Raw genomic sequence first — 14,703 nt, forward strand, 5'->3', positions numbered from 1 at the left:
ACCTTCATTCTACTTTTCCTCATTCCCTTTACTATATTTACCGGCATTTGACAATAACCAGTGAGTTGTAGCCCAATTTTCTTTATAATGGCACAATTACATGGTTGTCTGCATTTTAGCCCATTACCCTTCAACCTTTAGATGTATTTTTCTATCTGAGGGACATACCTATGCAGAGCACACCTTGTACAGATATGATATCTACCCTGTTTTTTCTTTATCCTCCCAACATGGAATATTTTCTATTCTCAGCTATTTTATGTGCAATCTTACAAAACTTGTTCATTGTGATTTTGAAGCAGAAGTTGTACCTTGAATTATATATTGTCATCCTTTTTTTACTTCTCCTTTTTATTGTCAATGCTTGTAGACAACTTTACCATGGTTTGCACCAGAAACGTAATTTTAAATGGGAGAATTTATAGAATAAAATGTTTGTTTCTTTTTTTATTTACAGTAGCACAACGTATTTTAAAACACTGGTCAAATAGAAAAAACTAATTTCTTTTAGCTTTTTGTCCATAGATTACATAGTTTGTCCCCCAAAAAGCATTGTATGTATTACTTTGGTATCCTAAAAGCGAACCTAAACTCATCTCTCCTCACTTGGCCAGGATGAAATTACATAAATCCCAGCATGCATACAAGAGTTCATTCATTCTGGCACCGAGGTATGAAGAGAATTTCACTGAGCTGTGCATGCACGGTTTAGTGTACATTCTGAAGGAGAATGAAGGTAAACTTATTTTATTGCAGAAGAGACATAGCATGTTTCTTTTGCAATAAAGAGCTTGTCTGCTTTCAAGATTTTACTTTTTTAGTTTAGTTACATTTTATGTATTAACAAAGCTATCACCAAACAAACAGGCACATCGTGGAAATCGATAGTGGAAGTCTATAAGTGGTATAAAGTTATGAGAGCTGAAGCAGTTAAAAACATAGAAACTTCTGTATCATGTCAGTAATGTAATTGACTGCATCCCAGAAGGACAAAGGGTGGTAGCAGGTTCATTCAGCGGTACAACAGATCATTCTTGGAGGTATAATGTATAGAAAATTACTAGTACATACAATAACTAAAAGACACCCTTACATTGTTTGGTACATGTTTAGCAGTGTGTTAGCACTGATATCTTGAGGAATGCTGAATTAGGTTTTACTTGCTCAGAAGAGCATTACATGTATGAATATTGCATTGCGAAGAAAACATAGCGAAAAATAACTTCCTTTGTATCATAGATAAGCATCCACATAGAGACTAGCCTTGCCCCCATTCTAAAAGGCACTAGACAAGGCTGCCCCCTGTCCCCCTTACTATTCGCCCTGGCTATTGAACCATTAGCACAAATGATCAGAGAACACCCAGATATTGCTGGTATTCCATTGGCGGGACATAATCATAAGCTATGCCTCTTTGCAGATGACATCCTACTTTTCATGTCTAACCCACTCATCTCCCTTCCCAAAGTATTGCGCAGAGTGGACCTTTTTAGTCACCTTTCGGGCCTACACCTAAACCCAATGAAATCAAAAGCCCTAAACATTACACTGTCTTTGCAACTGGTCAACCAACTTACAACACACTACCCATTCCAATGGGAACCGTCATCATTGAAATACCTAGGCATACAACTGACCTCCTCTCACTCTTCCTTATATTCAGCCAACTACCCTCCATTGCTCACTAAACTGAGGAACCTTCTGCAGATTTGGCACATCTACCCCATCTCGTGGTTAGGTAGAATTGCTGCGGTCAAGATGACCCTGCTACCTAAATTATTATACCCGTTCCGGGTTCTCCTAGCACCAGTACCCTCCCACCAACTCAGAGACTAGCCTTGCACTACAGCGTCATCTACAGCTCAAAAGACATATCAGTACATTAATATATGCTGCTGTATTTCCAACATACATGGTGTCTTTTTGCATTAGTGTCTTTCCTGCAGGATCTAATTAAACCATAAAATTTGGGCATTCAGAATCTACTCAACCATTACTCCTTACCTCCCAACTGTCCCTCATTTTGTGGGATTGTCCCTCTTTTGGAACCAAATCCCTCTGTCAATCGTTCCTTCTCAGTTGTCCCTCTTTTTGGTCCAATGCACAGATATCTTTGAAAAAGTACTATTTAACAACCAAAAGTGTTATTCTACACTTAAACCATGCATCCTATGTTTTAATTATTGTTTTATGGTAATTTGAAAAAACAGAATAAAGGAAAAATAATGGTGGAAAACTGAAATGAATGGTTTAGCTAATCTTATTTGGTATATAGGTTTATAATGGTCCGCATTAGGGATGCACAGATACCATACTTGCCCACATACCGGAACTTCCCGTATCAGGAAGCACAGCTAACTGATTGGCCAGAAAGCCGACTCCATGCTTTCTTGTCACCTGGTGACGAGGGGGCATGGAGCCGGCTTCCTGGCCAATCAGGAAGCCAGGCAGCATGTAATGGCTCGCTGCCCGGCTTCCTGATTTGCCAGCTTCCCGACCAATTAGGAAGCTGGACATTGAGTAATTACACGCCGCCCGCCTTTCTTAATGGGATGTATGGTATCCGGTATAAGCGAGTACCGAAAAAAAATCTTGGTACTCGTACTCGATACCGAAAAATCTGTATCAGTGCATCCCTAGTCTACATAACTGGTTGTGTGGCAGGGGTGTGTCAATTGCCTAAATACATTTTGCTGGAAGGTATCCCTCTTTCCCATCTCAGAGAGCTGAATATAACCACATTTAAAATACTTGTAAAACACATAAAATAAATTTTTTATTTTGCAACAATGCATGAGGAAACTCTTACTTCTGATTTGCTCTTGAGCTATGTGTAACTGGGCTCCCAGCAAAGCAATAAGGCTGGCGGTGAAAGCTGCCCTTGTTCATGTACATCCTGATATGCGATGAAAACAAAGTGAATTGTTCTCCTTTACTGTCACCTTGTCACTTGTGGCCCTGGTGGGGATTACGTGTGGCTATAGACACACATTGCACATCGGTGGTCCACTGTTTTTGTCAAGAAGCTAGTCCAGAGCAGTGTAGTGCATATAATACTGTAGCCTTTTCCTGTAGACCTGAAATGGCTGAACAGTTCTGGAGAAGATTAACAGTCCTTAGGTGCAAAGAGGATGGAAAAAAATTGAAATTGTATTTGATGGGAAAAACGATCCTGATACCTGTTGCTAGTGCCAATAAAGTCAAGGATTCATTGCTGTTAGACCAAATATACTCTATATTATGGAGTACCTTAAAATGACCACTAGATGGATCATTAGCATAAGTTAGAAAACTAGTGACAAATGTTTCTCCACACACTGGGCTATTCAGAAAAGGGGGAAGAGTTATATTGGGCAATTTGCAGCTGTGACACCAGGAAACACATTAACATCATCCTTTTTTTCTTTTTTTTTAAACTTTTTACTTTATTACTAGTATTAATTTTACCCTTCATCTCAATGTCTTCATTAAAATACAAAAAGATTTACAGTACCTGAGCTTCAAGGGCACAGGAAACAGGATATCTGACCATGTGTCTTGTTAACATATATATTTTATTTGTGTACTTAATTTTTGCACCACCGATTATATATACTAGATAATATTATCTTTATTATTGTTATATTTATTTTAGTTTTGTTGTATGGTACATTTAGATTTACTGGCAAAAGCTTTTTTTTTTTCAAGGAGGGTACAATTTGTTGTTGACAATTTTTATTGTATAAAGTCTAGACCGAGATCAATGTAAATAATCATATCCTAAATAACATTTCAACTTTTGGGATGGGTTCTTTATAGGCTGCATCAAAAAATATGTTTCAATAAAAACAGTGTTAAATTCCAGAAACATTTGTGTCTTCTTCATAACGTTCTCTTATGTCATGGTCACGAGAGACTATTTGTTCAATTTGATAAATAAAGCCCAGCTAGCATACCCACTCCTACAGTGTTTCTGCCAGTGACAGGCTATAATGGTCTGTGTAGAGATCAAAAAGTGGCAAAGTATGCCTCTCTTTATTTGTTTGTAAGAGCCAGGCATAGTAAAGAGAGTAAATTAGGGTAAATTAGGAAAGGTGTCACCTGTCGATAAATGAAAATGTTGAAGATTTTGACCCTAAAGGCTGTTAAGGGGCATGTTCCCCAAATACGTGATAGCATACCTCTTGCCGAAAGCATCTCCAATGAGCACAGAGGAGTCTGTTCTGTGAAGCAATGTGGGGCAGAGTTATCACCTGGGAAGAATGTTATAGTCACACTCTTGTGCTCTGGATGAAATAGATAACTTATGACTGAGAGTTAAAATCTTCTCCCAAACCAGTTCTCCGGGGGCAATATTAAGCTCTTCCTCAAATTAAGAAGTAAACCTGGCAGCTTGGAGATGGGTTTCCCGAAGGAGATGTTGGTAGATATTAGGTCTGTAAGATTGAAGAAGTAGTTTTTCAAAGCCCATAGGGAATGTATGTAGTGTGACAATTGGGTGTATTCCAGCCAGGATACTCATGGATTATGGAAAGAATGTAGTGCAGGTATGTCACCCTGTTGGAGTCTGACTCATCCTAATCCTATCAGCTTTGTGCCAGCTGAGCTAATGAGAAGGGTGCAAGGCAGGAGGCAATGCCGATTTCCCAAATAACTGTGTTAAGGTGCTAGGTCGCTATGAAACCAGTCCCTTCCTCAGGTATACGTCCCACACCTGAGACTAGTAGTAGTACGGATGCCGTACTATTATCAAAGGAATCCATGAGAAAGAGGTAGTGGAAAAGGGCATCAAGTCATCTTCAAGCTGTACCCACAGTTTGATAAGTTTTGCTATGGAACCAATCTGCTACTCTGATCAGTAAAGATTTATGAAGATATAGGAAGAAGTCAGACAAAGCCAAGCATTCCCTTTGTTTGGGCAGAGTCAAGATGGATCTGCATATTCTAGAACACTTGTGATTACACACAAATGGATCTCACAAGTAATTTGAGAAAGAAAACTACCAGGGGGAATAACATGTATAGCTTTGAATGTGTAAAGAGGCAATATATCCATCTTAATAATAAAATATTGATGTGCCCTAATCAGATGAAGTAAGCTTTATTATATGAGTGGAGGCATAACTTGACCAGTTTAAATAAAGGTTTAAAGTTCATGTTAGTGAGTGAACCTAACACTATCCTGCCAGCGGAAATGAAAATAGAATTTTAGTAAGAAGAGAACCAGTGATTGTAGAGAGGGTCTTTTAGCATCATGATAGAAGCAACCCTATTTTTAATCTGCAGAGCCCTGGCCAATAATTTTCCCTCATTTCATTTTTTTTAATGACACTTTACTGGGGTATTCAGGGATGTAACTAGAAGTCACAGGGCCCCATAGCAAAATGTTGTATTTCTCACAGTGCTTGAGCTACAGCATATATTATTATTATGTATGATACAATTACATGTGGTTTGGAATAGATCACAGTCCCTGAACATAGGATAGATGCATCCAGGGACAGTGATCTATTACAAATTACATGTAATCGTATCACATACATGCGGACTGCCGCTTACAGATACGGCTGATATCATTCTGTCATTAACCTGAATGCGGACACCTGGCATTCCTGCGGCAGAAATCTGTATGTTTCTGCTGCAATGCCAAAATGTACCATGTGAACAAGGTCTAATACTTTACTTTAGTATTGCCACCAATAAAGCTGGGAAAATGTAGGTTATAATTACACAAGGGGCTTATATTTATAACTAAAAGGGGTCTAGACTCCTGAGAGAGAGACATAATCCTGCCCCTGTACAAAGCATTAGTAAGACCTCATCTGGAATATGCAGTTCAATTTTGGGCACCAGTTCACAAAAAGGATGTTGTGGAACTGGAGAAAGTGCAGCGAAGGGCAACTAAACTCATAAGAGGCATGGAGGAGCTCAGCTATGAGGAAAGATTATCTGACCTGAATTTGTTCTCTCTGGAGAAAAAGCGATTAAGGGGGGACATGATCACTATGTATAAATACATAAATGGTCCTTATAGTGAGCTTGGTGCCAATTTATTCACTTTAAGGTCACTGCAAAGGACAAGGGGGCACTCTTTGCATCTGGAGGAAAAGAGGTTTATCCTTTGCATACGGACAGGATTCTTCACAGTTAGAGCTGTGAAGATGTAGAACAGACTCCCCCAGGAGCTAGTTCAAGCTAGCTCAGGTAATTGTTTTTTAAAAATCTGGATGTATTCCTAAATGCACAGAATATTCCTGGATATTGAGTTCTTATAGGTATATTAAGCATCAGAGATTGTTGATCCAGGGAACATCCGATTGCCTTAAGGAATCAGGAAGGAATTTTTTTCCCCCTGCTGGAGCAAATTGAACTATGCTTTATAGGGAGGGGGGTTGCCTTCCTCTGGATCAACCGTGGGCAATTGTGGGCATAGTGTTCTGTTTAGGCTTTTCTTCTTTTTTTTTCATATCTCTATAGGTTCAACTCGATGGACATGTGTCTTTTTTCACCTGACTAAATATGTAACTATGTAACTTAAAAAAACACTGCCACACCAATGAAGCTGGGAAAAGGGGAGATTGTACTTTGTAACCCCACTTTTCCCAGCTTCACTACTGTTTTAAGTTATAACTTCACTGCCACACCAAGGAAGAATTACACAGTGCAAAATAACCCTCTTTCCCCAGTGTCTTTGGTGTGGCAGTGTTAATATAACTTAAAATATCACTGTTATGCCAGTGAAGCTGGGTAAAGTTGGGTTGCAAATTATAACCTCCTATTTTCCCCAGCTTTTATTGGTGTGGCAATGTAGAGATTATAATCTAGTCCATGCCAGACTGTCCCCCACTGTCCCCCAGTCCTCCACTGTCCTCCAGCATACAGGTCCTGGTCACAGACATGTGGGTACCTGCAAAACATGATCATGTGGGCCGCTATGGTAGTAGTTTCGCCACTGGATCTAATGGTTTGCTTTAACACTGCTTCCAATGAAGCTGGGAAAAGGGTTGGGGTTATAATTACTCAGTGTAAAATAGGGAATATGGAAGGGGAGAATGATCTCTTTGGTGATCTGAGATAAAGTGGGCTATAGTCTCAGAGATTTCCAATTGCATTTATGATCTTGAGATGGTTATCATTTTATCTTCAAGCCCAGTGGTGTTTAATGAACTCGGGAAGGGTGATTGTCAGATACGTGGGAGCATTGTTGGACCATAGAAGATAATGAGCTAGCGGATTGTAGTGTCAAGGCATATTGGCTATCAAGGAAAAAATCAATTTGAGTAAAAAAAATATTAGCAGGAGATTGTAAAGCATAATCCAGAGTACTTGGATTGGAAAGTTGTCAAATATTACCAAAATGGTGTTTACAAAGGAGACTCTTAAGTCTATTTAATTAGGAATGAGAGAGAATGTTTCTGCCCAAGGAGGCATCTAAAGATTAATCTAACATGCCGTTTTAATCTCTAGGCAATAACGTCATGCCCTCTACAAACTCCATTAGATCTGTAATCAAGTATTGAATTAAAAAAGTGTAAATTGTGCAGCGCTAGAAAATAAAGTGCTTGATAATTTCGACCTGTTTGTATTGTGCTGAAAAATTCGTGATAAATAGGAGAGGTGGAGGAGTTTTTAATCTTATAGTTGGTTTTAATAATTCTAATCTATCTCTCTTCTGTACACATGTCTGTATTTTTCCTAACTCATTGGTATTATATCCTTTTTCCTTGAATCTTTTTACTAGGATCTCAGATTTTGACCCCAGGGTTGAGAGCGCTTTAATATCAGGGCTACGCATAAAGCGCGGATCCACATTTTTTACTATTGAATTAACAAAGCTTGACTGCAGCTATTGGTTGTCCAGTGCAGAGGAAATGCACAGCACTTTGGAAATAAACTGGTAAGGGCTGGTAATGATTAAAATTTTCGTGTTCGATTAATCGAATTTTTTTTTAATCGATTAATTTTGATTAATTATAACGCACATACAGATCCACTACACCCAGTGACATCGATGTCCGTGATGTCACCGGATCGCCGACAAGACTCCCGGAAGCTGGCGGAGAGGTGAGTGTTTTCATTAGCGATCAAAATAATTTTAATCGATCAAAAAGTTTAACGATTAATCGAGAAATTCATCTTTAATTTCCACAGCCCTAAAATAAACACAAAGGAGCAGAGAGAAGAAGATGGGACAGTTAAGAGGAGACAATACAGTAGGAAATGTTGTAAAGATGGGTAGTTAGATAAACTACAGAAACAATAAAAGGGGGAAAGGAAGCTGCCCATCAACTGGGTAAAAACAACTAACTAATAATTTGTTGCAAGTCATACAAAAGTAAGGGGCATATGAGGCCAGTGAACCATGCTGGAGTACTGCTTTGGCCAAAAGCTGGAATAGAAACAAAAAGAAAACAAAAGTTTCTTTATGGCATGAGAACCTCAAACCCACATATCCTGCAATACTCATTGTATTGTGGACCATAAACATATCAAAAACTCCAAGAGGCGAATGCTACCAGAGCAATAGAAATGCCATAGCAAAGACTAGGTCAATGGAATGGCAGTATACAATGTGCCTATGAGGTTATCAGAAAAGTGTTTCACAGTAACAAGTCTTGTTCAAGATTAATTAGCAGTACATAAGCAAACCTTAGGGAAGTAGCCATGAAGGGAACAGGCAGGAGGTCCCAAAAGTATTGGTGGTGGCTGTATGATGTGTGGATTTTGGATTGTATGCATTGAACTTTCCATTCTCTTTGTTTTATGACAAGCTCAATCCACTTTTTTGTACAAAATTCTGCTAAATGTTTCCATTCTTTTACCAGGTCATCGTCTAGGAAATCACATTGTTTCTTTACACGGAGGCAACAGGGAGACCAACAGTATTAACCAATACCACAGAACAAGTGGTTCATACATTGTCCTTATACAGCACTGTGTTTTTCCTCAAAGCCTGACAGTTGTGGATACATGTAATTATTTCACTACACTGTATCCATGTGAGTGCAACATTGCAACCATTTCCCCCCCCATTTAAACACTCTTTTATTGCGCTAGGTTGTGGTGCTCTTGTGTGTGTTTCTATTTTCCAGTTCTAACGCAGGACACCTCTACCTGCTTACAGAAGAGCAGCACGCCATCACCCCTCTCCCTTCTTTGGATTCAAACACAAAAAAAACTCAACTCCCTTCATCACCCATCCATCCGAATGCGCTTGGTACATAGTTGTAATGATATCACAATGATTGTCAACATTAGGGAGAGCATCCCAGGGATAAGACATCAACCTGCCCAAGAATGTAAATGGGTGAGAGAACATGAGTCTGCATGGTCCAAGTCCAACCAGGAAGACAGCAGTAAGCTATGAAGAAAAATGTAAACAATTGAAAGACAGGTGGCTCAGTATGATGTTGAGCAAAGAAAGTACTGTTAAAGGAACTCCTGTTTGCATTCAGCTTGTCCACGTTGGGTTGCAGCATGGATTCTGGAGATGAGAGCTGGAGGCAGGGTAGTCAATTGAGTCCAGTGCAGCAGATCTATCGCAAGGAGATCCAGATGTTGCAAGAATGTAAAATGACAGCTTTAAGGTTGTATTCAGGAGCTGCTCTACCAAACACAGCTTCAGCATTGTTCGTTTACATGACTTAGGGCCGTGTTCAGAAGAGCACTTGTGGGTTTAGATCTCATGACCAAGGTTTTTGGTTGGGTGGTATTGGGGATCTAAAACTTACAAAATTTACAGGAAGCAGAGTTTTTGGCTCCCCAAAAGCTTTAGAAATAGAATTATGTCAATTCTCCAATCCAAAAAGCTAATATATATATCTATATAACTGTGAGGCCCACCTAGTGCCCGTGAGAGATGCCAGAGCCGACAGATGCACTCTCAAGGTATTGTAACTTAATCCTAAATCCAACCCCCGTTGGAGGAACTCTAAGATCTTGCCTACCGAAGCGTCGAGGGGATGAAATCACCTCTCCATTGCAAACGCCTGAAATCTGGCCCATACCCGGGAATACACCGCATTCGTGGCTGGCTTCCTCGCCTATGCAGAGGGTCAATTCAACATGTTTTGTCCCAATCCAATGAAGGTCCTCAAATAGAAGAATATGACATTCCTGGAATTGTCAGCTTCTTCTAATTTTCCCCTACTTTTAACTCTGCATTATGCAAATGAAATCATAGTAGTAACAGTAGTAGTAAAGCACTATTCCATTGAAATATTTTTAAACAATCTGCTAGTTTTGATGACACGGTTACTTGCAAGGGCTGTAAACCCTTATAAACTCAGTTCACATTTTCATACTTGGTTTGGACAAAGTAAATAATGCATTGAAAGCAACAGGAATGACAGGACACAGGAGGTTATCTCAGTATATTAAACTTTCTTGTTAAATGTTTTGCAATTTGTTTAAGAAAGAAAGTTACTAATCCTAAGCTGAAAAAGAGTTTCAAGGAATAAAAAAAATGATCCATAGTAAGTACTACAGTCGCAGCACTTATATTAAATAAGGCAAATTATAAAAAACATTGTTAACCACTTCTAATAAGGTCATTTCATCGTTATTTCTTTCTTTCTGTAAGATAAATACATAATTCACTCTGTGTTTTGGTTTCTAGAGTAATTCTCTTAAAGAAATTAGATTGTACTATTACAGAGGAATGTTAAATAGCATTCACAGAGAAATGTCAAGTACAAGAAAAGTACAAGTACAAAAAGCGAATGTATTTTTTTCAAAGGAATTATTTTATTTTGAAGCCGCAATGTAAACATTTCTGTCATTTTGCATGGGTGTTTCTCAGAGTCCAGCTAGACTTTGGCAAAAGCTTTTAAAAGCACAGGCTAACGGTTATTTTTAAACATGCGCTAAAGAGGCTGTAAGTAAAATGAGGAATGAGTTTAAACATTAGTCATTGATAAGGATGAGGTTCGGGTTCGGGTTGACCATGAGTCCAACCCAAACTCTAACAGGTAAAAAAGTGGGCAGATTTTGCCTGTTTGCCCACCCACCAAGCTGCTGGCTGTTGCAGTTGGAAGTCACTCATTTAGTGGCAGTATCTCTACTGACACTAAATGGCAACTTCCCACTATGGGCCATGCCAGAGGCAACATCCAGTTGTTAGGATGGTGTTCCAGCCACCTACATCCTAACAACCAATTGTGTGGGCCGAATTCCTTAGTTGTTAGGATACAGGCAGTCGAAGCCACACAGCATCAATGGTTGTTATAGTGCTGCTAACACTATAACATAATAGTGAACAGAAATGTCCATGGACTGAAAACCCACTGTTTAAGGTCCTGTCCACTGGTGTCTAATAGGGAAAACAGTGGAGTTATGTGACATAAGTATGCTTGACTTTGTGAAAAAGGAATTAATGCTTTGTGGAATCAGAAGGAAATTTTCAATGTTGACTTTTTTGATCTGGTTTGGATACAAGTGAATATTAATTACAAGATAATAATCATTAATAGTCCTGAGTAACTATGGTTATCAAGTGTTGAAATATTGCATTTGTGAATGAGATTTTTTTAAGGTGACAACGTTTCATTAAAATGGCATCTTATGTCAGTGCAATTTACACTTGAAATAGAAAGTTATCTTAAATCATAAATTAACTTCTATCCATGGCTCAGTAATGCTTTCTACTAATCCTGTAAATCATTGCAGATCTCCTGGTGAAATTTCACCAATACTCCAGAATTGAACAAGCATTTACAATATAATTTGGCTAACAAATATGGTTTATGCTCTCATTTCAATCTTGAGGTTGAATGGCTTTGGTTTCATAGTCAATCCAAAAATAGATGTTAAGTCCACCATTTGTTCAGGCTCTTTCATTAGTTGGAGTTGTTGCAGTAAAGACGTGAGAATAATAAACATTTCATTCCGGGCCACCTCCTCTCCAACACATTTTCTGACTCCCATACCAAATATTAACACCTTCTCTACTCGGCTTTTATCAATATGTCCAGCTTCATCAAGGAACCTTTCTGGGATGAATAGGTCAGCATCTTTCCATACTGTCCTGCAAAATCAGACAAATAATTTTTTATTAGGGATGTTTATATACAGTTCAGATACCAGTGCCGATACTTGGCATTTTCACAAGAACTACAAGGGTTGCAGTGGATGCAGCTGGGACCTAGCTCTGGTGCTCCACCACTGTTCTGAAATCATTAGTTTGTATTGTTTTAGAAAAACCCATCACATGACACTAAACATTGTATCAGTAATTGTACCTGTGAGTACTTGGACAAGTACTTGTACTTGGTCTGGAAAAAATGGTATTGTTGCATCCCTAACATATATTTATATATATATGTCAGGGATGCACCTATACCAAGTACCATACTTGGTACAAGTACAATTACAGATACTTTTCGAGCTCCAAGACTAGACTAGAGAAAAATCCAAAAGTTAGGAGTCAGCTGTCATTTGTAAGGAGCACGCAGAGCTCCTGGCATTTCTACATCTCTGTTTTAATGTATGATTTTGTTTTTATAAATATATATAAAGTGATGCACCGATACCATTTTTGCAAGTACAAGTACTGATACATTTTTGTTTATTGTCATTTGACAGTTTTTCTAAAACAATATCAACTAATGATTTCAGGACAGTGGTGGAGCACCAGAGCTTGGTCCCAGCTGCAACCCTGGTAGTTCTCATGAAAATGCCAACTATCGGCACTGGTATATGAACTGGTATTGGTTCATTCCTAATACAGTATATAACAAATCATACATTACATCAAGGATGCACAAATCCCAGGAGCCCCATAGCCGATTCTCCTTAAAAATGACAGCTGCCTCCTAACTTTTGAGTTTTCTCTAGTCTAGTCTTGGAGCTGGAAAAGTATCTGTACTTGTACTTGTACCAATTATGGTACTTGGTATCTGAACATCTCTATTTTTTATTATAAAATTATTGTAAAATTACATTGATATACAATGGTAACAATAGTGTAAAATGATAAAAAAATTAAAGCTACTCTGCTACTTAACCTGTTAAAATCCAAAGAATAGCTTTGAGCAACTGAAGACTGTGAAAACTTATCTCGCTGGCACACTATGAGTCTGGAGGATGTCTGTCTTCCAATGCTGCAGGCTCCAGCAAAGTCTTTAGCACTCAACACTTCCAGGAATTTTCCTCTTCCTATCACCATTATGATGCTACAATGACACAGGGGCAGCAGGAGGAACCATAGCCAGCATTGTGCATATTCTGGAGTCCTCAAAGTTTTCAGACTGCTGGAGTGCCAGACTGTGGTCAGTGGAAGCGGAAAATGCTCTGGCATTAGTCAGAGTAAAAAAAAATGTCCCAGTAAATGGGGCTAAAAATGTGCCAAAGTTAGTGGGAGTAAAAACATGTTCTAGTGTTGGTAGTCAGTGGGAGTAAAAAATGCATAGTGAAAAAGGAATAGTGCCCATCATTGGTGTCAGTGGAAATAATAGTGCCAGATCATTGGTGTCATTGAGATGAATAGTGTCCCATTATTAATGTCATTGGAAGCCCTTTCCTTTGCATATGCTCTATCTCTATGTCCTGTGCATCTCTACTAAGCCAGATGACTTCATAGTGGGGACTATGCAGGCATTGTCAGGCAGGAAATTACAGCAGAGGCTAAGGTACATTTATGGGTGTTGGAGCACTCTATGTTCCGGCGCCTGGCATCCACTACTACTCTGCATGCTCTGGTTTTGTGGGGGCCTTGTCTTTAAAACGTTTTTGCTATTTACAACATTATCTGACAGGCCAGAAAAATGTCTTCAGAGGGTTGAATCCTGCCCGTGGCCCATAATTTGGGGACTAATGGGTTAATTACTTCAACAGGAACCATTGTGATTACATTTTAAAGTTTCACACACTTTGAAACTCTGAGTGTGTGTGGAAGCAATCCCTCTTCCATGCTTGTTGCCAACCATAAAGGTTCTGCACTGCCAGCACCCTGTGGGTAAACTGATGTTGGGCTGCAAGAAGAGCAATAGCTTGTTCTATCAAACTGAGTCATCACAAGGATATGTAATGACAACTCTGCCTGTCTTTATCCATTTTACATTGCCAATCTGCTTGTAGTCTGCATTCTGAAACACATGTATTTTTCATTTACGTTAAGAACAAATATTAAGGATTCCTGTACCTATGTAAGAAGGAATAAAGATTCAATAGCAATTTACAAAGACATCATATCCTTTTTAGTAATTTCATTGAATAAAACTTTACTTACGGGTCATGGTTTACTTGGTACATATTTACAAATATTGAAGTATTTTTTGGAAGAAAGTAATCATTCAGTGTTGTGTCCATGGTAGTACTAAATGAAAGAAGGAAGCATTAATGATAAAATATTTAATATTTAAACATTTTTAATATTTAAAATATTAAAATGATATAACCTTCTACTTAAAGTGGAATTGCAGACATGGAACACAACACTTTAATCCAGTATTGTACCCATTAAAATGATTAAAGGTATTTTAAATACAACTAGTAAAGTTGCCTTAGGCCCCGTTCCCACTGCGCGATATGCAAATCGCGCGTTTGTCGCACGATTTGCATATTGCGCGACATCGCGAGATTTGCAGCGCGATATCGCATTCAAGCTTGCATTGAGCAAGCTTGAATTGCGGCTAAATCCGCTCCAAAAAGGGTCCTGCTGTAGCGACACACGACCCGCGACAGCAGGACCCTTTGCCCCATTGAAATGCATTGGAGCGCGATATC

General features: G+C 38.8%; 1 protein-coding gene across 1 annotated transcript in view; it reads right to left on the reverse strand.

The window, feature by feature from the left end:
• Window positions 1-11,721: 11,721 nt before the first annotated feature.
• LOC108791706 (cytochrome P450 1A1-like) overlaps window positions 11,722-14,703 on the reverse strand; it is a 37,224-nt gene continuing 34,242 nt past the window's right edge. Inside the window, exons 7-8 of the mRNA XM_018562264.1 lie at window positions 14,207-14,293; window positions 11,722-12,004 (exon numbers count right to left, since the gene is read on the reverse strand). Of these exons, the coding sequence (XP_018417766.1) occupies window positions 11,722-12,004; window positions 14,207-14,293 (370 nt within the window). The remainder of the gene's footprint in view (window positions 12,005-14,206; window positions 14,294-14,703) is intronic.

Source organism: Nanorana parkeri, unplaced genomic scaffold (assembly GCF_000935625.1).
Source record: "Nanorana parkeri isolate BGI_ZX_2015 unplaced genomic scaffold, ASM93562v1 scaffold569, whole genome shotgun sequence".
In the NCBI taxonomy this organism is placed as follows: Eukaryota; Metazoa; Chordata; class Amphibia; order Anura; family Dicroglossidae; genus Nanorana; species Nanorana parkeri.